This window comes from Pongo pygmaeus, chromosome 20 (genome assembly GCF_028885625.2).
Source record: "Pongo pygmaeus isolate AG05252 chromosome 20, NHGRI_mPonPyg2-v2.0_pri, whole genome shotgun sequence".
Lineage (NCBI taxonomy): Eukaryota > Metazoa > Chordata > Mammalia > Primates > Hominidae > Pongo > Pongo pygmaeus.
In genome coordinates this window covers 16,520,909-16,546,652 of record NC_072393.2, presented here as the reverse complement: position 1 = coordinate 16,546,652, position 25,744 = coordinate 16,520,909, and the positions used below count along the sequence as shown (strand labels likewise).

At 54.3% G+C, this 25,744-nt stretch overlaps 1 protein-coding gene across 1 annotated transcript; it reads right to left on the bottom strand.

The window, feature by feature from the left end:
- Positions 1 to 1,098: 1,098 nt before the first annotated feature.
- On the bottom strand, positions 1,099 to 23,171 carry RAB8A (RAB8A, member RAS oncogene family). The gene is made up of 8 exons (XM_054465853.2): positions 22,544 to 23,171; positions 16,358 to 16,418; positions 12,849 to 12,909; positions 9,122 to 9,199; positions 7,172 to 7,261; positions 6,609 to 6,674; positions 5,092 to 5,142; positions 1,099 to 2,512 (listed from the first exon to the last, which is right to left on the bottom strand). The coding sequence occupies exons 1-8, from the start codon at positions 22,665 to 22,667 to the stop codon at positions 2,420 to 2,422; spliced, it is 624 nt and encodes a 207-aa protein (XP_054321828.1). The 5' UTR covers positions 22,668 to 23,171; the 3' UTR covers positions 1,099 to 2,419.
- Positions 23,172 to 25,744: the final 2,573 nt, after the last annotated feature.

The window sequence follows — 25,744 nt, the reverse complement described above, 5'->3', positions numbered from 1 at the left end:
GTAGGAGTCTGGAATCCTGGTAAGTGCCAGGTAGAGGGTTCCTATGTGACTGGCCCCATAAACACCTGGGCACAGAACTGCCAAATAGTTTTCACGAGAGACACATTACACACATTACACATTAAGCATGGGGTGTGTGACCCCACTGTGAGAGGATTCTGGAAGCTTCTGTCTGCTTGCCTTTTCCCTTTGCTGATTTTGCTGTGATCTTGGCTGTGAGTACAGCTCTCTGCCAAGTCCTAGGGAATGGCTGGACCTGGGGGTGGTCTTGGGAAGGACCCTGGATAGAGTGGAAGGAACGCCCTGGCAAGCCAGCCACGAGAGGGCCCCTAGAAGGACCTTCCAGGGAGGCAGGAGGGACACAGTGGCCGAGCTGTGTGCCAGAAGCCAGGTGACGCAGGCTCTTGGGGAGGATGGAGTGCTCCTGAGAGCTGAGGGGTGCAGAAGCAAGGACTCAACTTGGCCAGATGGGTACCACTGGGGACCAAGGCAAGACAGTTTTGGTGGCATGATGGGGCTGATGTTGGCTGAGCAGGTCAAGCAGAGGAGTAAACAGCAGGGAGAGACAACCTTTCCATTTTCCTGCAAAGGAGGGGTGGAGGTAGGGCTGTGGCTGCAGGTGGGAAGGGCTGGGTTCTTTTTTTTTTGAGACAGGTTGTTACTCTGTCGCTCAGGTTAGAGTGCAGTGGTACGATCTCAGATCACTGCCACCTCAACCTCCTGACTCAAGTGATCTTCCTGCCTCAGCCTCCAGAGTAGCTGGGACCACAGGTACGTGCCACCATGCCTGGCTTTTTTTAAATTTTGTATTTTTAGTAGAGATGGGGTTTCACCATGTTGGCCAGGCTGGTCTCGAACACCTGAGCTCAAGTGATCAGCCCGCCTTGGCCTCCCAGAGTGCTGGGATTACAGGTGTGAGCCACTGCACCAAGCCAGGAGGCTTCTTTTCCCAATTTAGTCTTTTGATGATGGGTGGTATCTCCTCTGAGGTGGCTGCTCGATGGGGTAACCCATGGGCTCTACCATCTTGTCCAGACCCACCCCCAGCACCTAGCCATGTCCGTGTGGCCTACAGGGAAAATGTGGACATAAAAATCCTTGGACTTTAAGATGAGCTTTAATTTGTTTGTTTTCCTTAAGTGCATTTATCGATGTAAACAGAGCATGTTAGAGATTCCCGGGGAGAGCAGACTATTGCTGACATGTTGGTTTTAATTCAAAAGAAACGATGATGCCAATGGTTTGGATCGACAGCAGCTTAAGGAGAAAAAAAAAAAAGAAAGAAAAAAAGAAAAGGCTGGTGACACCCCTCTGGCTTGGTTGACCTGGTCCCAATCATAGTCCCTGTGGGACAGCAGAGCTGTCAAAACAGAACCCAATGATGACGGCTCAAAATCAAGCCAGACTGCTATGCGGTCAGCCTGCCGCCGTGGAATGCCTCGTGTCTTGGCCATGTCCAGCCAAGGGTACAACGTGCTTGTTCCCGATCACCCAGGTTTGCCATTGGAAGTCAAAGACAGAATCGCTTCATGGCACTACAGATGTGGAAAAATTAAAATCTCAGCTAGAAAGAACGTCCAATTTGGAGACAGCGGGAGGACACGAAGGAGTGGGGGCCATTTTGGTGCTGAGAGGAGGGTGCTCCAACTTCAGGAGGACCATGTGACGGCTGTGGTTGTTTTCGGGGTCACTTATAGCACACACAGCGTCCCCTTGATGCTTGATGGGGACCGCAGACGGGCCTGCGGACCTAACCTCTGGCTGTGGACAGGAGAGGCTGCTCCAGGCTTCTTTCCTTCTCAACGCTTTACACAGGATTTCCCTCATTTGTGCTTTCCTTTGGTTTAACAGTTAAAAAAGAAGAGTGAGGGGACAAAATGGTCACTTGTCCAAAACTGAGAGAAGAGGTGGAAGTGGGCGCCAAATCTCCTGGGTGATGCTTCCCGGGCCTGGCAATCGGTTGCCTTGCTCAGGGTTTGGGACCTGTTGCTCCTGGAACCACCACTGGCCTTCTGGGACCTCGCTTCCGTGGTGGGGAACATGAACCAACCTCCTGGTGGAGCTTTGTGTTGCAGTGAGGCCACAAAGCAAAGGCCCAGAGGCAGAGGCCTGACACTGGCTATGGTCGACGGTCGCGCCTTGACTCTCTCTCTCTGGATATACAACGTGTGGGTGGGCCCGTTCAGCAGACATTACAGGAAAAATAGCAAATTTTTAACTTATTCCATCTCCAAAGTTGAAAAAGATCAGACAGTTACTAAAATAAACGATTTCTCAATTGCATTCTGGTGGCCGTGGGCCCGGTGGCCACGGCATGGGCGGGGCGTTGGAGGTGGGAGGGCCCCGGCTGAGTGAGGGGCTCACTCAGAACAGGCACAGTCAGCTGGGCCGAGCGAGGCTCAGAGTAAGGCGGTGTTCCTCACAGAAGAACACATCGGAAAAAGCTGCTCCTCTTCTGCTGGTCCGGTGTGATTTTGACTCCCTGGTTGCTCCCCTGGGGGCTGTTGCCTTCCTGAAATCACAAGAGGTTTTCTGAGGTTATCACTGAGCATCAGCACTACGTCTCACAATCAACCAGCCATCCACCTAACCATCCATCCAACCATCCAACCAACCAACCAACCAACCAATCAAACAACCAAACCAATCAAACCAATCAAACCAACCAAACTAACCAACTAACCAACGAGCCATCCAACCATCCATCCATCATCTGCCAGGTCATCCATCCGTTCCCATTCCAACCATCCAACCAACCAGTCAGCCATCAAACCATCCATCCATCATCTGCCAGTCCATCCAGCTGTCCCCTTCCAACCATCCAACCAACCAACCATCCATCTATACCCTTTCAACCATCCATCCATCCACTCACCCATTCCCTTCCATCCATCTATCCACCTGCTTCCAACCAACAAACCAATCAACCAACCATCCATCCCTTCCAACCAAGAACCATCCACTCATCCATCCCTTTCCAACCATCCATCTTCTTCCAACCATCCATCCCCTTCCAACCAACCAACCATCCATCCCCTTCTAACCACCTCATCCAACCAACCAACCATCCATCCATCCCTTTCCAGCCATCCATCCACCCATCCATCTCCTTCCCCCCATCCACCCTCTTCCAACTAACCATCTCCTTCTAACCACCCCTTCTGACCAATCAACCATCCATCCATCCCCTTCCAAGCAACCACCTCCTTCCAACCAACCATTCATCCATCCCCTTCCAACCAACCAACAAACCAATCATCTACCTATCCAGCCATCTCCTTCCAACAAATCAACCATCGATTTATTCCCTTTCAATCAACCATCCATCCATTATCTTCTATCCATCCATCCAATTCTCTTACAACTGATAATTCGTTTTTCAAAAACAGATCTATTTTCCATCTGCTATATACCACCCCTTCCAACCACTCTCTCACTTATCCACCCACCCCATCATACCCTTCCCAGCACTTTGGGAGGCCGAGGCAGAAGAACTGCTTGAGCCCAGGAGTTTGAGACCAGCCTGGGTAACAAGTGAGATCCTGCCTCTTAAAAAAGAAAAAATGGCCAGGAGGGGTGGCTCAAACCTGTAATCCCAACACTTTGGGAGGCCGAGGCGGGTGGATCACCTGAGGTCAGGAGTTCAAGACCAGTCTGACCAACATGGTGAAGCCTCGTCTCTACTAAAAATACAAAAATTAGCTGGGCGTGGTGGCATGTGCCTGTAATCCCAAGTACTCGGGAGGTTGAGTCAGAAGAACCGCTTGAACCCGGGAGGCAGAGGTTGCAGTGAGCAGGGATTGCACCATTGCACTCTAGCCTGGGCAACAGAGCGAGACTCCTCAAAAAAAAGAAAAAGAAAAGAAAAAAAATTAGCCAGGCATGGTGGCGTGTGCTTATAGCCACAACTACTTGGGAGGCTGAGGTGGGAGGATTGCTTGAGCCCAGGAGTCGAAGGCTGCAGTGAGCTGTGATGGTGCCATTGCACTCCAGCCTAGGTGGCAAAGCGAGACTAAAAAAAAAAAATCTCTTTTTTAACTAATAAAAAAAACTAAAAGAAAAAAGAATCAAACCTTGACCACTATACTGAAGAAAAAAAATTACAAGAAAATCCCAAATTATTGTTGGTCAGTGCACTGGTTTCCATGAACTGTTTCCCATTTTGATTTAATGGCCAAAGAGCTGCTATTAAATCAATCGCATGCCTCATTGTTCAACTCACCGCATCTTAGAATTACAAAACGGATTTGCTTACATCAGATGTAAAACTTGAACGGCATTTCGTATTTTATGTGCATTCTCGAGTGACCAGACTTAACCCACAAATAGAGCGCCGTGTGCTCCCTGATTGGACAACCAACGTAACATGGCCGGGAAAGGGCAGTTGCTGGAACCAGGGCGAGGGAGGAACGGTCACTACGGTGTTTAGGCACTAAATGCCCCCAAAGTACAGGGAAGTGTTTGATTCCGTCAAGAAAGCACCATTTGATACTGAGCGCAGTGGACTAGGAAATCGCTAATGTGGCAAACAAAAAAAGCAAGAAACGAATGAGAGGGTAGATGGGTAGGGATTCATGCAGACTTCCCTGGAGGCCTCAGAGAACCCTGGGACACAATGAAGGTCTCAGAGCTGTCACAACTTGTAGCATCTGGGGCTGGGGTGGAGCGGGGGCAGGTTCTTGATCTGCCATGCTTGTCAAGACGATGAGCCAGCAGTTATCAGACACCAGCCCTGGCCCTGCCCAAGCAACCTAGGAAGCTTTTCTCCAAGACGTGGCTCTCTGTCCTTGCACACCGTGTTGTCTTTCTGGCCCTTCTCTTCAGTGGAATGGAAAGGGCCGTGTGCCCCCTGCTAGCCTGGGGATTCACCAGGCACGGCCTTGTCTGCTTGGGCAGCATCCCCAGGCCGGCACTGTCTGATGCTGATGCCCCAGCCACACCTGCAAACTCTTCCCCCTTTCCCAGCAATGTCCCATGGGGTCTGGCTGGGCCCTAAAAAGCAGGATCTAGGGCACGTCATGTCACTGCTGCTAACGACAATGGCTGGATCCCAGAGATCCACTCGGGGATCTAGGAAGGACACACACTCACCAATTTTTTGTCCATTTTTGCTTTGATGTCTCTGGCGAGAGTGAAAAATGCCTGTGGAATAAGCACATTGTGAGTCCTCGGGATGGCAGGACCCCGAGGCCTCAACCACCTGTGTACAGCAGGTGTGGCGGGACAGCTTCCTAGGCGTGGGCCTCCCATTTGGCCCTTTGATGCCCGCCTCTGGCAGTGGGTTCATCTGGCCTGTCCGGCCCCAGCTCCTGTCCTTTCCCGGCTCCCTCTGCCTCCCAACCACCCTTACTCTCCGATATCAACTCTCACTTCCGCAGAGCACCTTAGCATTGACGGGACTTTATGCATGCGCCACGCCCCCTAAGCCCTGTGAGATGGGGCGACACTCAGTTGGCCAGAGAGGAAACTGAGGCTCAGAGAGGCCAAGTGACTTGTCCAAAGGCACCCAGCAATTAACTGACCAATCCAGAAGGATCTAGAAGGAGTGCCCAGTTCTTTGTCTCTGACTCCTAGGTTCTGTCAGCTCTGGCCTCCCTTCTGATGGTCAGGGAAAAAGGCAAGCAGCTCTGTGGCCAAACAAGCTTCACTCAGAGTCCTTGCCTCGCAGGGCTGGGAGCGGGAGCAGGTTCATCTCCCAGCACAGCCAAGGCTTGAGCTGCTGTCACAGCCTTGAGGAGGGGACATACACAGATGGCGGGAGGCGTGATCCCAACATACATCCCCATGATATGGTAGGTTCTGGAGAGGAGAGTGGCTTGGGGTGCAGAGGAAGGCCCAGGGGAGGCCGAAGGTGTTCTTGGGAAGAGGCCCCCTGGGCCGGGCCCTGACTAGAAAAGGGAACCCGGCAGGCAGAAAAGGGGGCACACAGGAGGGAAATGCAGTGATGTATTGGAGAAGGGAGCAGCCCAGGTGGCCTGGGGAGGGCAAGGCCCGAGCCCTGGGTGGCAAACACCAGCTGTAGCTGGTGAAGGAGGGCTTTCCATGCCAGGTGAGGAGTCTAGCCTTTGTTTTCACGTCAGCATAGAGACTTTAGGTCGGGAGTGATATGGAAGATCCGCTTTGGAAACATGACTAGGATGGGGAAACATCACAGGATCGGCCGCAGGGCTGGGGTCGCCCCGTGGAGAGGGGAGGGCGGCATGGGCCCGGGTCCCATCAGGGCTCCCTGCTGTGTCTGGGCTTTTGACAGGGGCCTCTCCAGGGTTAAGTGGTGTGGCTGAGAGGGTAAACACAGAGCTGGGTCTTTCTGAGCCTTAGTTTCCTCACCTGTAAAACTGTGCCTATTCCCCAGGGCTGCCCAAGAGCCTGTGAGATGCGTCCTAGGTGCCCTTTGTGGGGCCTGTCCCTGCTGATGGCACATTCCCAGGGGCTGCCTGTGCCTGGCACATGGCACTGCCCAGGAAATGTCCCTCAGAGGACTGACTGGCAGCCCTGAGCCTAAGGCTGGTCCCTCTGGCAGGACCTCCTCGGAGGACGCCAGCTCCCCCTTCAGCCTGAAGGGGCCAATCCTGCAGGCCCCGTGTCTCCCAGCAGGGCCCGGGACTCACATTTTCCACGTTGATGTTGGCCTTCGCGCTGGTCTCCATGAACTTGATTCCATAGTCGAGGGCCAGCTGTGAGAGAGGGAGGCACATGCATGAGCACACCAGCTGCTGGGCGCATCTGAGCTTGCCCAAAACAGGAGCTGAAGGCAGGGCCGGCGCCAAGAGGGAGCAGCAACGGGGCTGGGGCTGTGGGCGTGACTTCCTGGATCGCTCCCTCGATTCTATAGCGAATGCCCCTCCACAGGGCCGCACAGGGCATGGAGTGCTGCGGATGGCAGCTGAGATGGGAGGGTGGCGGGGACCTGCTTGGATCAAACCATGGCTCTGTTTCCCGCTCCTGTGGTCTTGAAAGCCTGGAGCGACGCCATGGTAGGTTTTGATGAGATGCCCGCGGAGTGCACCCAAGAAGCCCCGGCTGGGTGTGTGCTTCTGCCATCACAGGCACGTGCCCCACTGGGGTGACCAGCTCGTCCCAGGTCCCTGGGGCAGAGGAGGGACAGGGGAAGGCCTCCGCACAAGAACCCCAAGACCCTGAGGCCCTCTGCCCCTTGTGCCACCATGCCCACCTTTTCTCCTCGTTCCTTGGAAACTTGTCTCTTGTCATTCACATCACACTTGTTCCCGAGTATCATCTTTTCGACGTCTGCAGAGGCGTGCTGAGAGGGAGGGGGACAGACGGGGGATCAGACCGGATGACACAGGCCAGGTGCCTTTGCCAACACACAGCCTGTCCCCACAAATCAGAGCGGTGGGGTCAGGACGGCTAGGTACAGCCTGGTCTAAGGAACAAGCTGAAGCTCAGAGAGGCCAACAGCCAATGCCAGGGCTGGGGCCAGGGTTCTAGCTGCTACTCTAAGCAAATGCACATTTTCTGAAATGCTTTCTGGCAGCTTCTATGGCAATATCAATCAGGCTCCCGCACCTGGGCTGCTGGGCAGGTCTAGCCTATGGGAGGTGAGTGAGGCTGAGATATTTACCCCCCACCTTTGCTTTCCTCCCTCCCTCCCTGGTCCTCCGCAAGAGGCCCCAGCTGTTGACCTTCTGCTCTGACACTTTTTTTTTTTGTTTTTTTGAGATGGAGTCTCGTTCTGTCTCCCAGGCTGGAGTGTAGTGGCATGATCTCGGCTCACTGCAACCTCCACCTCCAGGTTCAAGCGATCCTCAACCTCCCGAATAGCTGAGATTACAGGCATCTGCCACCATACCAGGCTAATTTTTTGTATTTTTAGTAGAGACAGAGTTTCACCATGTTGGCCAGGCTGGTCTCGAACTTCTGACCTCCGGTGATCTGCCTGCCTTGGCCTCCCAAAGTGCTGGGATTACAGGCGTGAGCCACCACGCCTGGCCCTGACATTTCAGCTCTTTTTGGGCTCCAAAAACAGGCCGTGCCTAAGGTGGTTGCAACTCGGGGCAGTCACCAGCCGCAGACACTTTACCACACTGTGTGACGTTGCCCAAACTCTGCCCTCATACCCAAAGGCAGCTCCTTCGTCAAGCCTCCCCAGGTCCCCATGGAGGGGACCACGCTTCTTGGAGGACGGGGACACTGGAAACTGCTGTCTTCTTCCACCAGCTCAGACTTGGTCTCTGGAACCTACTGCGCCACTCCCTGCCTCACTTCCCATGAACCAGAAGGTGGCTCCTGCCCACTGGCCAGAAACAGAGACTTTTCACAAAGACCAGGCTTTCCTCCTCTCCACAGATGAAGACAGCTTTCCCAGCTGGGGTGCAGCCCTGCACTGGCAAATTCGGCAGCACAGCCCTCTCAGGGTCACTGGGGAGGTGAGCCCAGTGCAATGACTCATAAACGATGGGGTGGCCTCTTGGCCTGGCCTGGGAGGTCCATGAGTCCTGGGTGGACAGTGATATGCCCTTTTGCTGTGGCTTTATAGATGGGAAAAGTTCTCTGGCTGTGCCTCCGACCTGAAGCCCCACCTGGTTAGTTATAGAAAGCTGCAGGTGCCGGCAGCCAGGAAGGCTTTGGGGGTGAGGTCAGCTCTTCGGGGAGCAGGGAGATGAAGATGCTGGCTTTGGGAGGGGAGGAGGGGTTGGCCTCCTTCTCACCCCTCTATGGTTCAAGGTCTGAGCACAGGTCGTTTGTACCAGGTCACGCCCTGCTCCGATACAGCTCAAAGTACAACTGACGCCTGCTCACCACACCCTCCAACTATAAGGGTCACACCTGTGCTAGACCCTTCCTTATCTAGAAAGCACCCAACACTCACGATGACCACAAGCTTGGATATCCTTTCTCTTATGACCATAACACTGGCCAGATCCAACAGCCTAGCTGGAGGGATGGGTTCCGAGGGGCTCTGGGGTGGGGCCAGGCCAGTGTGTGGTCCCTGGGGCCGGCTGACTGCATCTCAGTCCCTGCTCCCACCATGTCCCTGACTAGGAGGCTGTTGGCAAGTGGCCTGTATGTGTCTCTGCACCTTGCCCTTCTCATGAGTAAACCAGAGGGCTCCGGGACAAGGACTGAAGCAGGGACAGTGGGAGGAGCCGGCGGGCCTCACCTCCTCAATGTTGCGAATCCAGTTCCGGATGTTGTCGAAGGACTTCTCGTTGGTGATGTCGTAGACCAGCATGATGCCCTGCGTGGGCAGAGAAGACACAGGTGCCTGATCGGCTGCAGGCTCTGGAAGGGAGGCCTCAGCGGCACCAGAGAACAGTGGTGGGGAGCCCAGCACCCACTGCACAGCCAGGCCCATTAGCTGCCACCCTCCCCACCTCTGTGGAGCCCCGGAAGCCAGCCCCCTCCCCTCCATCCCTGTGGCCCTTCCTTCTGCTGGGTTATGGCACCAGCCTTGTCCTGCCCCGCCGGGCCGCTGAGGTGACCCTTCTGCCTCACAGGCCAGCCCCTGCCACGCCCTCGCTGACAAGCCCGGCTGGCTCCCCTCATGGCCCACGGGGTGGTGCAGCCTGACGGTGGGAGCTGCTCCACAGGTCCACTGCCAGCAGCACTCCCCTCACGCTGACCCTCCCCTGCAATCGGCCTCCTCTTCACCCCTTGCTCACCCCACGCTCTGCCTGAGCCACCTCCCAGGCACAACCGAGCCCAGGGAGTCCTGACCCGACATCCACACAACTTCCAGTGACCCCACCACAGAGGGAACCGGCTGTGTGAAGATGGAGCCGAGAGCGCCAAGGCCCTTGCAGTTCCCTAACCTAGACGTGAGCAACTGGGAGATGGCGCGTGGGTCCTGAAAGAGCTTCGGGGCAGCCCTGCCTCAGCCTGGGTCAGTGGACAAGGGCAAACATGCCCATGTGATGCAAGGGGAAACTGAGGCACAGAGACGTGACCTTTAAGATTCAAGCCCGGCAGGGGGAGGGCTAATTCCAAAAGCGCTGATGACACCTATCCTCTCAGCAATGTCCCTGGGCCTTTTTCAGCCCCAGAACCCACATGTGGGGGCCACCCTCTGACGGTCTGTGTGTGGTTCTCGATGTCCTTGTGGAGTGTCCACAGTGGGCCAGCCTGCAGTGCCATCACAAGTCCCCCTTTGTTGCCGGGCATACTGGGCTCCAAGGCACATGGCCTGCTCACGTCCAGGCCTGGCTTTCTTCCTTCCTCCTCGCTACCTGCTCCCCAGGCCCAGCCCTGCATCTGTGGCACCTGAGGGTACTGATGACTTCTGTTGCTGGCCAAGTTGTCTGGGGCCATCCAAGTTTGCAGAATAAGGACACGGGCCATGTGGTAATGGTGAGACAGGTGAGGGTGAAAGAGTGTGGGACAAAATGACACAGATGGGGCAAGAAAGTCACTGCAACCCCAAATCCCCCTGGGAATTCGGGGACATGAATAATGGCCTCACAGTCAGCCGCAACCATGGCGAAGAACCTCAAGGCTGCAGTGGCCCATGATGTCTGCCATGCCCCAGCCACGGTGGGCACACCCTGTGACTGTGACATGGTCAGGGACAGGGGGCGTGGGGCCCTTTATCCGGGGACCGGACCCTCTGAAGGCCCAGGATTCCTGCCTTCACCACTAAGTTGGCGACATGTGCCCAAGACTCAAATTCCTGGATTGCACCTATTTCAGGGAGCTGAGGGGAGAGAACCCGGACGTTAGTGGGGCAGTGGGTAGAGGTCTCTCTTAGAATCAAGCAGAAGCACCTGGAAAACACTGAGCCAGCCATCCTATTCCAGGTTTTCCTGGAAACGCCCCTCAGGGCTCCAAGTAACTATTTTCCAGGCCCCCGTCTGGGCAAACCTCACAATGGGTCTCTAGGCATCCAATGCTTCCCAAACTTGGGATTTTGAGGCCCAAGGGTCTAGGAGCATGCTGACAGAGATGAGGACACAGCTGCAATGGTGGCACTGTCCCATATGACTGCTATTGGCTACACAAGGCTCTAGGGCATCAGAAACATAGCTGCTTTGACCCAAGGAGCTGGATTTTCAATGTTTTTTAAAATTAATTAATTAATTAATTAAGTAGTTAAGTGACGGATTCTTGTTCTGCTGCCCAGACTGGAGTGCAGTGGTGCAACCTCGGCTCACCGCAACCTCCGGCTCCCGGGTCTAAGCGATTCTCCTGCCTCACCCTCCTGAGTAGCTGGGATTACAGGCATCCGCCACCACGCCCAGCTAATTTTTGTATTTTTAGTAGAGATGGAATTTCACCACGTGGCCAGGCTGGTCTCCAACTCCTGACCTCAAGAGATCTACCGGCCTCGGCCTCCCAAAGTGCTGGGATTACAGGCATCAGCCACTGAGCCTGGCTGGATTTTCAGCGTTCATTGGGTAAATTCAAATAGCCACATGCAGCCAGTGGTGGCATCTGTTCAGGTTGGCCTGGGTCTAGGGGATGGAAAGCCACAATCATCTTGGTGCTGGTTGAGGATGTGGGTGCTAGAGACAAACAGCCCAGCCCAGCCTAGCCATTTACCTGCTGAGTGAACTTCGGCAGGGCAGGCCACCGGGCCAAACCTCAGGTTCTTTGTTATAAAACAGGGATGACAATGGCGCCTGCACAAAGAGGTTCACAGCCAAAATGCAATGAGATAATCTGAGCTAAGACCTGGGCCCACTGCCTGATGCAGGGGAGGGCTTGGTGATCAGGGCAGGGTGGAAGGTGGCTATTTGGGCCCAGAGAAGATCGGGACAGGCCCCAGGTCACACAGTTTTCTCCAGAGGCTGAAGCTCCCCAAGACCCCAGTGCCCTGAGGCTGCCTGCCCACCCTCCACCAGAGCACTGTGAGGTGGGGGGAAAGAAATACATTAATTTTACTGAGGCACACTAAGGCTGCAACCCACACGAGTGGGTTTCCATGAGGTTTCGGATGCCGCGTGGGATGCTCTAAACACATAATGCCTCCATTCATCTCCACCCTCCACGAGTCTTTCCTGAGCAACTACTGCAGACCCAGCAGGTTCCCTGGGGCCAGGCAGATGGCAGGGACCAGGATGTGGCACTGCCCTCATCGTGGAAACAGGCAGCTGCCTGAGCAATTAAATGATGGGGTATGCCGAGGAAAGAGTGGGGAGCAGAGGGACCTGGGAATGGGGAGAGGCAGCCATTTATCCTCAGCACAGCCTGAGACACAGTGCTGTGCTCCGTTCCATTTTCCAAGTCAGGAGATGGAGCTCAGTAGGCAAGCCAGGGTCTCAGGCCAGGTCCAGGGGCTCCACCTCCTGCTCCCTCCACCCCTGAATGCCCTGCCATGTACACACAGGGCCCCTGACACAGGACCTCGTCCCATTCCTGGCCACCTTCTGCATCTAGTTAAGGCCTGGCCCAGAGAAGGTGCTTGAGAAATGTTTTGAGGGATGATGAGTGAGTCTTCCCATCACGTCATCCCGCCTCAGGCCTGGGTGACGGATATAACGGCCGACAGCCCAGGGCAGGTCAGCTCCTGGAAGATCTTCAAGCTTTTGGTAGCAAATTCCATAGAGACAGATGCAGGTCATGTGACAGCTCCTAAAAGTCAGGGCATGCCGGCTTTGACCGCACTGAGCTCACCTGGAAGAACTGGCTTCCTGTGTCTTCCTTCATTCCCCAAGAATTATGTTTCCACTTTATTTAAACCCTGCATTGTCTCTGCAGCCAGAAGGGGAGGTATGTACATGGGGTAGGCCGGGGCACAAAGCCTGTTCCTAAGACTAACTTGGGACCAAGGAGCCCTGAGGACTCGGGGCACAGGCGCCACAGAAACATCTAGGCTTCGGTAACCAATGCACAGTGACGCTCCCATGTTGACTTAAAAAGGAGATAAAAACAACCAAACAAAAAATCCCTACCATTGCGCCCCTGTAGTAGGCCGTTGTGATCGTCCGAAACCGTTCCTGACCGGCCGTGTCCCTAAACATGAAGAGAAGGGATATTAGCAACATTAAAGGAAAATAACTGTCCCCAGTAGGAGACAAGGAGCATCTACCCGGGATGCCTGGCTTTCTCACGGGTCAGCCGCTGTGATACTTTCTTCTGCTGAGGCAGCACTTTCTAATCTCCCTATTACTACAGGGAAGGCACTGTGGCCTGGAGGGGTTAAGGTCATTTGATGTGGCAGAGCTATGATGGGATCCCTGACCCATGCGCCTTCTCCTCTTCTGCACCTTTGCTTCCAGGGAATTCTCCCTGGAGTTTCTGGTTCACAGAAGAGCCAGTCATGTGGCTCAGGAACATAACTCTTGCTGTTGAGGGTGGCTGGGACTCAGGAAAAACTTTCAGGCCTGCCATCTTGGTTTGAATGATGGGGAAAGTCCCTCCTCATCTGCATGACAAGGAACACAGGGCCTATTGCCCGGGAGGTGATGCCTGGGTAAGATACAACCATGCCCAGCCCAGCTCCTGGCTTGAAGGGTACTTAGTGTTTGGTTTAAAGGTAGGTAACCTAACTGGCCGGGCGCAGTGGCTCACATCTGTAATCCTAGCACTTTGGGAGGCCGAGGCAGGTGGACCACCTGAGGTCAGGAGGTCGAGACCAGCCTGGCCAACATGGTGAAACCCCGTCCCTACAAAAAATACAAAAATTAGCTAGGCGTGGTGGCATGTGCCTGTAATCCCAGCTACCTGGGAGGCTGAGGCAGGAGAATCGCTGGAACCCAGGAGGCGGAGGCTGCAGTGAGCCGAGATTAAACCACTGCACTCCAGCCTGGGTGACAGAGCAAGACTCTATCTCAAAAAAAAAAAAAGGTAACCTAACTGGCCTGGTGCAGTGGCTTACATCTGTAATCCCAGCACTTTAAAGAGGCCGAGGCGGGTGGATCACCTGAGGCCAGGAGTTCGAGACCGGCCTGACCAACACAGTGAAACCTCATCTCTACTAAAAATAAAAAAATTAGGCGGGCATGATGGCATGGATCTGTAGTCCCAGCTACTTAGGAGGCCGAGACACAAGAATCGCTTGAACCGGAGGTGGAGGTTGCAGTGACCTGAGATCGTGCCGCTATATTCCAGCATGAGTGACAGAGTAAGACTCTCTCAGAAAAAAAAAAAAAAAAAAAAGCCAGGCGTGGTGGCTCACTCCTGTAATCTCAGCACTTTGGGAGGCTGAGGCCAGTGGATCACCTGAGATCAGGAGTTTGAGATCAGCCTGACCAACATGGTGAAACCCTGTCTACTAAAAATACAAAAGTTAGCCAGGCATGGTGGCAGGTGCCTGTAATCCCAGCTACTCGGGAGGCTGAAGCACGAGAATTGCTTGAACCAAGGAAGTGGAGGTTGCAGTGAGCTGAGATCATGCCACTGCACTCCAGCCTGGGTGACAGAGTGAGACTTTGTCTAAAAAAAAAAAAAAAAAAAAAAAAAAATTAAGGGTGACCTAACTGATTGGTGGCAGAGCCAGGGCAAGACTCTGGTCTTTTGTCTTCAAGCCCAGGGTTCCTCCCACGGCCCTGCCGGGACCCGGAGGGCTCTATACGTCTGGATTGTGCAGAAACACCTTGCTTGGAGCTGACTTTCTGACACCAGCAGCAGGAGACATGAGTGGTTAAGAACAGTCATTTTTGCCGAGTGCAGTGGCTCACGCCTGTAATCCCAGCACTTTGGGAGGCTGAGGCAGGTGGATCACCTGAGTTCAGGGGTTCGAAGCCAACCTGGCCAACATGGCGAAACCCCGTCCCTACTAAAAATACAAAATTAGCCAAGCGTGGTAGCAGGCACCTGTAATCCCAGCTACTTGGGAGGCTGAGGCAGAAGAATTGCTTGAACCCAGGAGGCGGAGGTTGCAGTGAGCCGAAATTGTGCCACTGCACTCCAGCCTGGGCAACAAGAGCAAAACTCTGTCTCAAACAAACAAACAAACAAAAAAAACCAGTCATTTTTTTTTCAACCACAGTCCTTAGAAGAGATTGCTGAGAGCAGAAGCAGGAAGGCAGGAGGAAAGTGAAACTTCTGCTTGCTGGTGCAGCGTCACTTTGGACTTGGGAACAAAGGGTGACATGGCACCAACGTGCTGGAAGTGGAGAAACTTCCATGGCTTGGAACTTACAAGGCAGCCAGAGCTTGACTTACTACCAATGTCTGCAGGATGGACTGCACGTTAAACCTACCCGACTCCCAAAGTCAGATTAAGAAGTGAACAGTAGGGCTGGGCGTGGTGGCTCACGCCTGTAATCCCAGCACTTTGGGAGGCCGAGGTGGGTGGATCACTTGAGGTCGGGAGTTTGAGACCAGCCTGACCAACATGGAGACACCCCGTCTCTATTAAAAATACAAAATTAGTTGGGCGTGGTGGCGCATGCCTGTAATACCAGCTACTTGGGAGGCTGAGGCAGGAGAATCCCTTGAACCCGGGGGGCGGAGGTTGCGGTGAGACAAGATCGCGCCATTGCACTCCAGCCTAGGCGACAAGAGCAAAACTCCATCTCAAAAAAAGAAGAAGAAAAAAAAGAAGAGGTGAATAGCACCTGCAGTCAAGGGTAGCTGTGGGGCTCCCTGAAACTGGCAAGTGGGGATGACCGGTCACACTTTGAGACTTGAGGGAGGATGGCTTCGTGGCCCATCTCCTGGCACACAGCTCCCACTCAAAGGCACTTGCCTGGTTTGGGTGACAGGGAAGTTGCACCATGCTCTTAAATGTGACTTCTCTTTGTTTTGCTCAGGGCCAGTGACTCTATGCAAGTGGCATGTGTGCAGAGCAGGACCCCACGATACCCGCCACCTGAACTCAGTCTCAGCAAACTAGAGTCAGGCCAGTGATGGCGACTTGGTGCCTCCCCACTTCCCTAATTGTATGTGCATGGGAAGTCACCCTTAGTTCTCAGGAATGGAAACAGGTCTCAACAAGGGGCCCAGCCCTCGGCTTAATTTCAGTTCGGGGTTTCGGTCTGCATGCTAGGAAGCGAGGCCAGGCCTGCCCCAGGAGAGAAAAGAGGAAGTGAAGTTGGACCTTTATGCTTCTGAGTGGGTTGAGAGGCTCAAAAGGAAACTCTCGGCTGGGGCATCTCACAGTCCGTGCAGGCGTCACCAGCACCTGGCACCGAGAGGGCTCTCTTCCCGTTCAACAGAAGCAGCCCACTCTGAAGCCCAGACCCAGATGGTGCCCACTGCAGAACACTGAGCTAGCCAGGGCTGGGCAGCTTTGTGCCTATGATGCTATAGGCCCTGGTGCCCTGCAGCCAGCAGAGGACAGCTCTCTGGGCCGGGTATAAACCTCCAGGAGCTTCTGGAGAAAGCCCCATGTGCCAGGACTGGGCACCAAGAAATGGAGGCCAAGGTCACAGGGACGGTGGAGGGAGAAGGCCAAGGGCTTCTGGCTTGAAGCCCTCGCCAGGTGGAGGGAATGACAGAGAACAATGACTCTTACCATATCTGCAGTTTAATTCTCTTGCCATCAAGCTCTATGGTCCTAATTTTAAAGTCAATTCCTGAAAGAGAAAAGAAAAAAGGCACGTCACTGTCAGCCCATTTCCCAAGTTGGGTCTGAGCTGGGCGCCACCAACCTATGCTGGTGACAGCTGTTGTGGCTTACAGAGACCCTGCCTGGCACTGGGCATGCAGGATGTCGGAATATTCAGATCTGGAAACACTTGGAGATACTTTCCCTCTCCAAGGGCCGATGGGAGCAGTGCAGAGCAAACCCAGGGGGCGTGGGTGGTCAAGCCCTGCTCTTGTCCCTTGCTGCCAGCCGAACCCGCCTCCCCCTCTGCAGGCAGTTGTACAGAGTGGGTCTCAACAGAGCCCTCTGCAGGCCTGAGTCCCTCGCTCCCCAACACCCTGCAGCTGACCCCCAAGCACACAGGGCCTTGGGCCCCACGATGCATCGATGCACATGGTCACGTTCTCTCCTGCCCCCAGCTTTTGTACACGCTGTTCCTTTTCTGTGGGTGGTCTGTGTCCCACTGGCCCGTCAGCTGGGCAAACTTCTCCTCCTTTAAGGTCCCCTTGAAGATCACCTCCTAATAAGCCTTCCTGACTCCATCCTCCTTGTCTCTCACCTCCTGCTTTCATCCCCTTTCCCCACGGTGACTTCGCAGCCACCTTGATGTTCCCCAGGCTCCCACTGTTCCTCCTCAGTCCCCTCCCCAGCCTTCAAAAATATAACCCTAACCATGTTACACAGCTAACCTCTGCTCCAAACTTTCTTTTTTTTGAGACGGAGTCTTGCTCTGTCGCCCAGGCTGGAGTGCAGTGGCACGATCTCGGCTCCCCGCAGCCTCTGTCTCCCGGGTTCAAGTGATTCTCCTGCCTCAGCCTCCCGAGTAGCTGGGACTACAGGTGCCTGCCACAATGCCCGGCCAAATTTTGAGTTTTTAGTAGAGATGGGGTTTCACCGTGTTGGCCAGGCTGGTCTCAAACTCCTGACCTCAAATGATCCGCCTCCCTCAGCCTCCCAAAGTGCTGGGATTATAGGCATCAGTCACCGCACCCGGCCCTCTGCTCCAAACTTTCTAGTATGTGCACCAACAGATGAATGGATGAACAAAATATGGTCCAACCACACAACGGAATATGACTCAGTCATAAAAAGGAACGGAGTACTCATCCATGCTATACAATGTGGATGAACCTTGAAGACAGGATGCTGAGAGAAGCCAGACATTAAAGGTCACTTAGTGTGAGATTCCATTAACAGACATGTCCAGCATAGGCTCATCCATAGAAACAGAAAGCTGATTAGCAGTTGTCTGGGGCTGGGGGGGACATGGGGAAACTGGAAGGGTTAGTATCTTTTTTTTTTTTTTTGAGACGGAGTTTCTCTGTCACCAGGCTGGAGTGCCGTGGTGCGATCTTGGCTAGGCTGGAGTGCAGTGGTGCCATCTTGGCTCACTGCAACCTCTGCCTCCCGGGTTCAAGTGATTCTCCTGCCACAGCCTCCCAAGTAGCTGGGACTGCAGGCATGCGCCATCATGCCCAGCTAATTTTTCTATTTTTAGTAGAGACAGGGTTTCACCATGTTGGCCAGGCTGTTCTCGATCTCTTGACCTCGTGATCTGCCCACCTCAGCCTCCCAAAGTACTGGGATTACAGGTGTGAGCCACTGTGCCACCGTGCGTGCCTGGCCTTGGGTTGGTGTCTTTTTGGCATAATAAAAATGTTCCCAAATTGCCTGTGGTGATGGTTGTGGAACTCTGTGAATGTACCCAAAGCCACTGAATTGTACACTGCAAATGGGTGAACTGTATGCGAATTCTATCTCATAAAGCTATTTTTTTTTAAAGCCTCTTTCAGGGGGTCCCTGCCCCCTTCCCTCGAATAAAGTGGAAACAGCTGCCCGTGTGTGTCAAGGTCCTGCCTAACCTGGTCACCTCTCAGCACTCTGGCTCATGACCTGCTCTCTCCGGCCACACCATCCACACAGTGATTTCCTCAACATTCCAAGCATGCTCCTGACTCGGGGCTTTGATGTTTGCTGTTCCCTGCCCTGGAAAGTTCTTTCTTCTGTGGCTACCTGGCTATCCCTTTGTTCAGGTTCCCATTCATGTTCCCTCCTCAGGGGAGCCTTTCTAACCGTCCTCATCAGTTCTCCCTTTACCTATTTATTAACATAGCTGACATACATTTATGTATCTGCTGCATGGACCTGGGCATAACACTTGCAGATCACAATGGCCCATGTGGATGAGAAACAGCCAGACCCAGCCTTTGCCACCAGGAGTTTGTTCAAATTCCTGCCGGAGAAGACTTGAGGCCCAGGCCTGGCTGGGCCTCTCTGAACCCAGGGTGGGGATGCTAATTCCATCCAGCCAGCCCCAGCACTGGACTTTCGCCCTCTCAAACGTAAGCTCCCTGGGGCAGGGACCTGACAAGTCTCATCCACTGCTATTACCTCCAGTGACTGAACACACAGGGGCTGAATACGCATTTGCTAGAAGCTGGTACCCCAGTCCTGCACGCACCTTGACTCACCTGCGTCCTCTCTGCAGCCCTCTTGCCAAAGCGGCTGCCTGGCCCACAGAAGACATGGGCAAAATATGGCTGGATCAAAGTATTAAAGCGCAACAGGGTCTATGCGGTGTTGAGCGGTTCACAAAGCACTTTCTCAAATGCCAACCCTCTCACTGGAGGAATCAATGGGCCCCTGAGGAGGCAGTGGCGCCGAGCCAGGCTGATGAGAACCCATTCCAGGGAGCTACAGGGCCAAGTTCACACCACAAATGATCGATGGGGCTTCTGAGAATAGGCTTTGGTGAAATGTAACTTTTGGCAAAATGTTAAGGATTGAGTGGCAGAAAATGAACAGCCACTAATCCTTGTCTAAAATAAAACCCAGAGGTACACTCAGCCAATATAGAATTGCTTTTTTTGGAGACAGAGTTTTGCTCTGTTGCCCAGGCTGGAGTGCAGTGGCACAATCTTGGTTCACTGCAACCTCTGCCTCCTGGATTCAAGTGATTCTCCTGCCTCAGCCTCCCGAGTAGCTGGGAATACAGGCAAGCACCACCACGTATGGCTAATTTATGGAATCACCTTTAAGCATTAAGGTGATTCTGCTTCAGGACTAGACAGCCCAGTGTGCCTAGGCTTCCTAAAACGTTCCCCACTTCCTGTCACACGTGTACAGGGACACACAAAATTGAGGAGCACTGTTAGATTGGCCAAGCTCCACAGCAGCACTCCACCCCACACTCCTCTGGGTTTTATTAACATGCCAAATTTAATTAGGAAGCGTAAACTTTATGAGGCCTAAGAATTATGAGGCCTGAACTTCAAGGTCATGGTGAATTAGACTTTCCTAGAAGACAGAAGGCTACAAATGGAAGGAGGGGAATGAAGGGGTGGGAGGGAGGGATCTTGGGGTCAGGTGCCACCTCCACCTTGCTAGGTAACTTTCACCAAGTCACACCCTCATCTGCAAATGGAAGACAGCCTCTTTAAAGCTCACAGTAACTCTAAAGAGGGGGGTTGGGCTCGGCGTGGTAGCTCATGCTTGTAATCCCAGCACTCTGGGAGGCCAAGGTGGGTGGTCACGAGGTCAGGAGTTCGAGACCAGCCTGGCCAACACGGTGAAACCCTGTCTCTACTAAAAAAAAAAAAAAAAATACAAAAATTAGCTGGGCATGGTGGCGGGCGATTGTAATCCCAGCTACACGGGAGGCTGAGACAGGAGAATCGCTGGAAGCCGGAAGGCGGAAATTGCAGTGAGCCGAGATCACGCCACTGCACTCCAGACTGGGTGACAGAGCGAGACTGTCTCAAAAAAAAAAAAAAGCGGGGGGTTTGTGGGGAAGGCTGGGAAACTGGGATCTCAGTGAATGCAAGCCAGTCTGCTCACAATTAACATCATTTCTTTCTTTCTTTCTTTTTTTTTTTTTTAAGACAGGGTCTCACTCTGTTGCCCAGGCTGGAGTGCAGTGACACCATCACAGCTCACTGCACCTTGACCTCCTGGGCTCAATCGATCCTCCCACCTTGGCCTCCCAAATGGCTGGGTCTACATGGGGGAGCCACTATGCCTGGCTAATTTTATTTTATTTGTTGTAGAGATGGGGTTTTGCCATGTTGCCCAGGTTGAATTAACGCCACTTCTTGATTGGTTGGAGCACAAGAGTTACCCTAAAGTTTGGCCTTGGAGTGGGGGAGGGGGAAGAATTCAGAAACATCTGTCTTCAGAGGCTGGATGCTGTCACCGCAGGAGCCATTCATTTGCTTCCTCTAGATGGCCTCTGGTTGTGGTGACAACCCCTTATTGTCTAATTCTAATCCTCAACCACCAGGGCACTAGGCTGGGCAGACAGTGTCACTCCTGCTCTAAAGACAGCAGGGCTGAGAGAGGGGTAGTGCACATTCAAGGGCAAACAACAACTGGAAACCAGACGTAATGATTTCCAGTCAATTCTCTCTATTTTACATCTGGCATATAACTGTTTTATAAAGCACAGCTCCGCTGGGTGCGGTGGCTCATGCTTGTAATTCCAGCACTTTGGGATGCCGAGGCGGGCAGATCACAAGGTCAGGAGTTTGAGACCAGCCTGACCAACACAGTGAAATCCTGTATCTACTAAAAATACAAAAATTAGCTGGACGTGGTGGTGGGTGCCTATAATCCCAGCTACTAGGGAGGCTGAGGCAGGAGAATTGCTTGAACCCGGGAGGCGGAGGTTGTAGTGACCTGAGATCGCGCCGCTGGATTCCAGCCTGGGCAAAAGAGCTAGACTCCGTCTCAAAAAATAAAATAAAATAAATAAAGCACAGCTCCTGGAGGGGGGGCAAGAATAGAATTAGCACATTATCGTGGGGTTCAGGGAGATAACATGATTCTGTTGAACTGACACAGTAAAGCAAAGGCCATTCCCTAGGTTTTCTTGAGTCGGAATAAACTCCTGGACTTAGTGACCGTTCCCCCACTTTCCCCATCCCTAGCAGGGCTATAGAGCTCACAAGCCACTCAGATCGGTGTTACTCCCAGGTCAAACCTTTTCACTGTGGGCCAGGACTGCTTTTGTGGCACTGAGAGAGGTCAGCTCCACTTCTGTGGACGTCACAACTGAGATGCAACAAGCCAATTCTGTTCAACCACAATGTGGGCTGGCCCTACGGGAAAAGCTGTTCTAAAGTGACAGCCGAAGTCTTGGGCCCTTTGATAGGGAAGTCAAGGCTGTCTGTGGCAGTGGCTGATTTAGTTTCTCGCTGAGGCTTTTATCTTGCATCTTCTTGGGGATGACAGGTCCCAGGGCAGGCAGTGCTGTCACTTGCCATTGCTGTCATTCCTGGAGCAGGATGAAAGGTGGGCAGGGAAGAGGTCCTGACTCCTCCTATCATTCCTTCTAGAGGAAAATACACTTATGAGGGGAAGCATGGTCAGGGAGAGGGGCTCAACCTCTGAACGCTCCAGAGAAAAGAGCAGGAATGGTGTGGGTTAGAGTCCCGGCTCCAAGGTGCATTAGCTGAGCTTGTCATCAGCTGGGAGTGTGCAGTGGCATCTCTCTAGGAGAGCTAAGCCTGAAGTTTTGGGTTGAGACACAGCCAGGTTCAAATTCCATCAAATCCCATTCTCACCACCTACAGACTGTGTGGCCTTGGGCAAGTTCCATGCCCTCCCTGAGCCTCAAATTCCTCATCTGTGAGACGGGCTCATAACAGCACTTAACACCCAGAACTGGAGAGTGTGAAAATGCACGTGAAGCACTTGGCATATAGTAAATGCTCATTAAGCTGAGATCCACTGTCTTTTTCCCATGGCCAATTCCCCATGACTCAGTTTCCACTTCTGTAAGGCAGGAGCCTCAAAAGAACCGCTTCGAGGGCTGCTGCTAGGACAGATCGAGAGGACGGCGCGAAGACCCCAGCCCAAGACATAACACGCCCTAACGAGCGGGCTGAGGGTCCGAGCCTCAGTCTCCCCATCTGCAAAATGGGCACCTGGTCTCCCCCACCATGGCCCAGGAACCCCCGAACGGCGGTGCAGGCGACTGCTCTTCTCCCTTTAGGCCCCCTCGACCCTCTCAGCGCCCTCGGCCCGTCCAGCCCTGTAGATCCCTCAGCCCCAGCCCCTCAGGGGCGCGCCCAGCCCGGGCCTCCGGCGCCCCCAGCCACTCCCCGGTCCCGCTACCTATGGTGGAGATAAAAGTGGAGTTGAAGGCGTCCTCGGAGAAGCGGAACAGGACACAGGTCTTCCCCACCCCCGAGTCCCCGATCAGCAGCAGCTTGAACAGGTAATCGTAGGTCTTCGCCATATTACACTCTCTCCCCGACGGGAAGTGCGGCCAGCGCCTCTCCACTGGCTACCAGCACCGTCCATCAGCACTGAGCCCGCCCCCTATTGGCTCCAGTCCCGCTGCGCGTCACCGCGGCCGACGCCCGCCCCTGCGTCCCGCCAGTCGCGGGGAGACCTTTGGAGGGGGCGAGCGGAGCGCGGAGCCGGAAGCAGCCCGAGCGCACCTCCCATTGGCCGGCACTAGGGAGAGCACGGGCTCTGATTGACCAGCAGTGAAGAGTCGTGGGGCTTCAAATGGGGAGGAAGCGGGGGCGTGGCATTATGTGGCCCCCGCCTTCCACCCCCGACTCGGGCGGCCCGGCCCCGCCCCACTACAGGAGAGGGAAGGCAAGGAGCGGCGCCAACCGCTCGCGCGCCGGCAGCCTGAGGGCGGGGCTTGGGGTGCGTGCGCACGCGCGCCCGGAGTTCCGTTAGGCGACAGCAGAGGGCGCACGCCCGTAGTTGGGGCGGGTATCTCTGGGTCCCACCCTCACAGCTCGCGCAGGCGCAGTAGGCACCGAGGCGAGCGCGGGAAAGCAAGGGAGCGCTCTCAGTCTTGTCTGCGGCCTGCGAGTCGGAGCAGTGGGGGCCTAGGGAGGAAGGACAGAGGAGGCGCTGTATACTCGAAAAGTGACCCAAGCCGGGCGCGGTGGTTCACGCCTGTAATCCCCGCACTTTGGGAGGCCGAGGCGCGTGGATCACGAGGTCAGGAGTTCAAGACCAGCCTGGCCAACATGGTGAAACCCCGTGTCTACTAAAAATACAAAAAATTAGCCGGGCGTGGTGGCGGGCGCCTGTAATCCCAGCCACTCGGGAGGCTGAGGCAGAGAATTGCTTGAATCTGGGAGGCGGAGCTTGCAGTGAGCCGAGATCGCGCCATTGCACTCCAGCCTGGGCTACAGAGCGAGACGCCGTCTCAAAAAAAATAAATAAAAGTGACGCAAGACGAGCTCCGAGGTCTGTGGCCTAGCGACCTGCTTAGAGACACCCAAGGCCTCCGCCACCTGAGCGGCTTCACCGCCACAAGCTGTGCCCCGAAGCGCGCGCCGGCCTCCTCAGGGCCCGCCCTTGGCCGCCTTAGGGGTTGTCCGGGCCAGCCCGGGGGTTGGGGGGCGGGGAGGGGTTAGAGCAGTGAGGATGCTGGGTCCTATCTAGGGGCCAGGGGCTCTCAACATTGAAAAAACTGGCCGGGCGGTGGCTCCCGCCTGTGGTCCCAGTGCTTTGGGAGGCCAGGAGGTTGAGGGTGCAGTAAGCCGTGATCGCCCCACCACTGCACTCCGGCTTGGGCGACAGAGCAAGACCCTATCAAAAGAAAAAAAGGCTGGGCGTGGTGGCTCACGCCTGTAATCCCAGCACTTTGGGAGGCCGAGGCGGGCGGATCACGAGACCATCCTGGCTAACGCGGTGAAACCCCGTCTCTACTAAAAACACAAAAAATTACCCGGGCGTAGTGGCGGGCGCCTGTAGTCCCAGCTACTCGGGGGGCTGAGGCAGGAGAATGGTGTGAACCCGGGAGGTGGAGCTTGCAGTGAGCCGAGATCGCACCACTGCACTCCAGCCTGGGCGACAGAACGAGACTGTCTCAAAAGAAAAAAAGAGGAGAGATACATTTGGAAAATCGGGCATGCAGCTGGGTGTGGTGGCTCAGGCCTGTAATCCCAGCACTTTGGGAGTCAGCACTTTGGGAGGCAGGAGGATTGCTTGAGCTCAGGAGGTAGAGACCAGACTGGACAAGATAGGGAGACCCCCATCTCTACAACAAATAAAATTAGCTGGGCGTGATGGTGCACGCTTGTAATCCCAGCACTTTGGGCGGCTGAGGTGGAGGTTCACTGGAGGCCAGGAGGTGGAGACCAGCCTGGGCAACATAGCAAGACCTCCATCTCTGCAAAAGAAAAAAAAAGGTTTTTTGGCCAGGCGAGGTGATTCACGCCTGTAATCCCAGCACTTTGGGAGGCCGAGGCGGGCAGATCACTTGAGGTCAGGAGTTCGAGACCAGCCTGGCCAACATGGTGAAACACCATCTCTGCTAAAAATACAGAAAGTAGGCGGGTATGGTCATGCGCGCCTGTAGTCCCAGCTACTTGGGCGGCTGAGGCACAAGAATTGCTTGAATCCAGGAGGCGGAGGTTGCAGTGAGCCGAGATTGCGTGATTGCATTCCAGCCTGGGTGACAGAGCAAGGCTCCATCTCAAAAAACAAAAAATGTTTTTAAAAAGGTAGCCGGGTATGGTGGTGTATGCTTGTAGTCCCAGCTACTCAGGAGGCTAAGGTGGGAGGATCCCTTGAGCCTAGGAGGTCAAGGCAGCAGTGAGCTGTGATCGAACCACTGCACTCCAGCCTGGGTGACGGAGCAAGACCCTGACTTTTTTTTTTTTTTTTTGAGATGGAGTCTCCCACGGTCACCAGGGCTGGAGTGCAATGGCACGATCTCAGCTCACTGCAACCTCTGCCTCCTGGGTTCAGGCGATTCTCCTGCCTCAGCTTCCCAAGTAGTTTGGATTCCAGGCACCCACCACCACGCCTGGTGTGGTGTATTTTTTTGTATTTTTAGTAGAGATGGGGTTTCACTGTGTTGGCCAGGCTGGTCTCGAACTCCTGACCTCGTGATCCGCCTGCCTCCACCTCCCAAAGTACTGGGATTACAGGCGTGAGCCCCCGCGCCCGGCCCCTGACTCTTAAAATTTTAATCCCAGTACCAGCCCAGCAAAATGACGTTATTGTTCTTTTCCCGTTTGATGGTGAGAAAACTGAAGCCAGAGGAGGTTAAGTGACTTTTTTCCCCTTTCCTGCTCAAAAGTGGGAATTTGGTATCTGAACTCAGAGTGCCAAGCTTCCCAGGCTGCAGTTTGATCACTAGGGCTCTCTGCTTCTTAGAGATGGTCCAGTCTGTTCTAGGTCACTCTGGGGCCTCCGGGGCCTTGAGGCTCACTTAAGGATCTGCAGAAGGAGGGCCCAGCCTTTCCTCCTCTCTTCCACTTCAGCTCATTCTTCTGCTAATCTAGCTCTGGTTAAAAAAGCTTCAACCAGAGGCATTGACCACTTTACAGGCCTCAG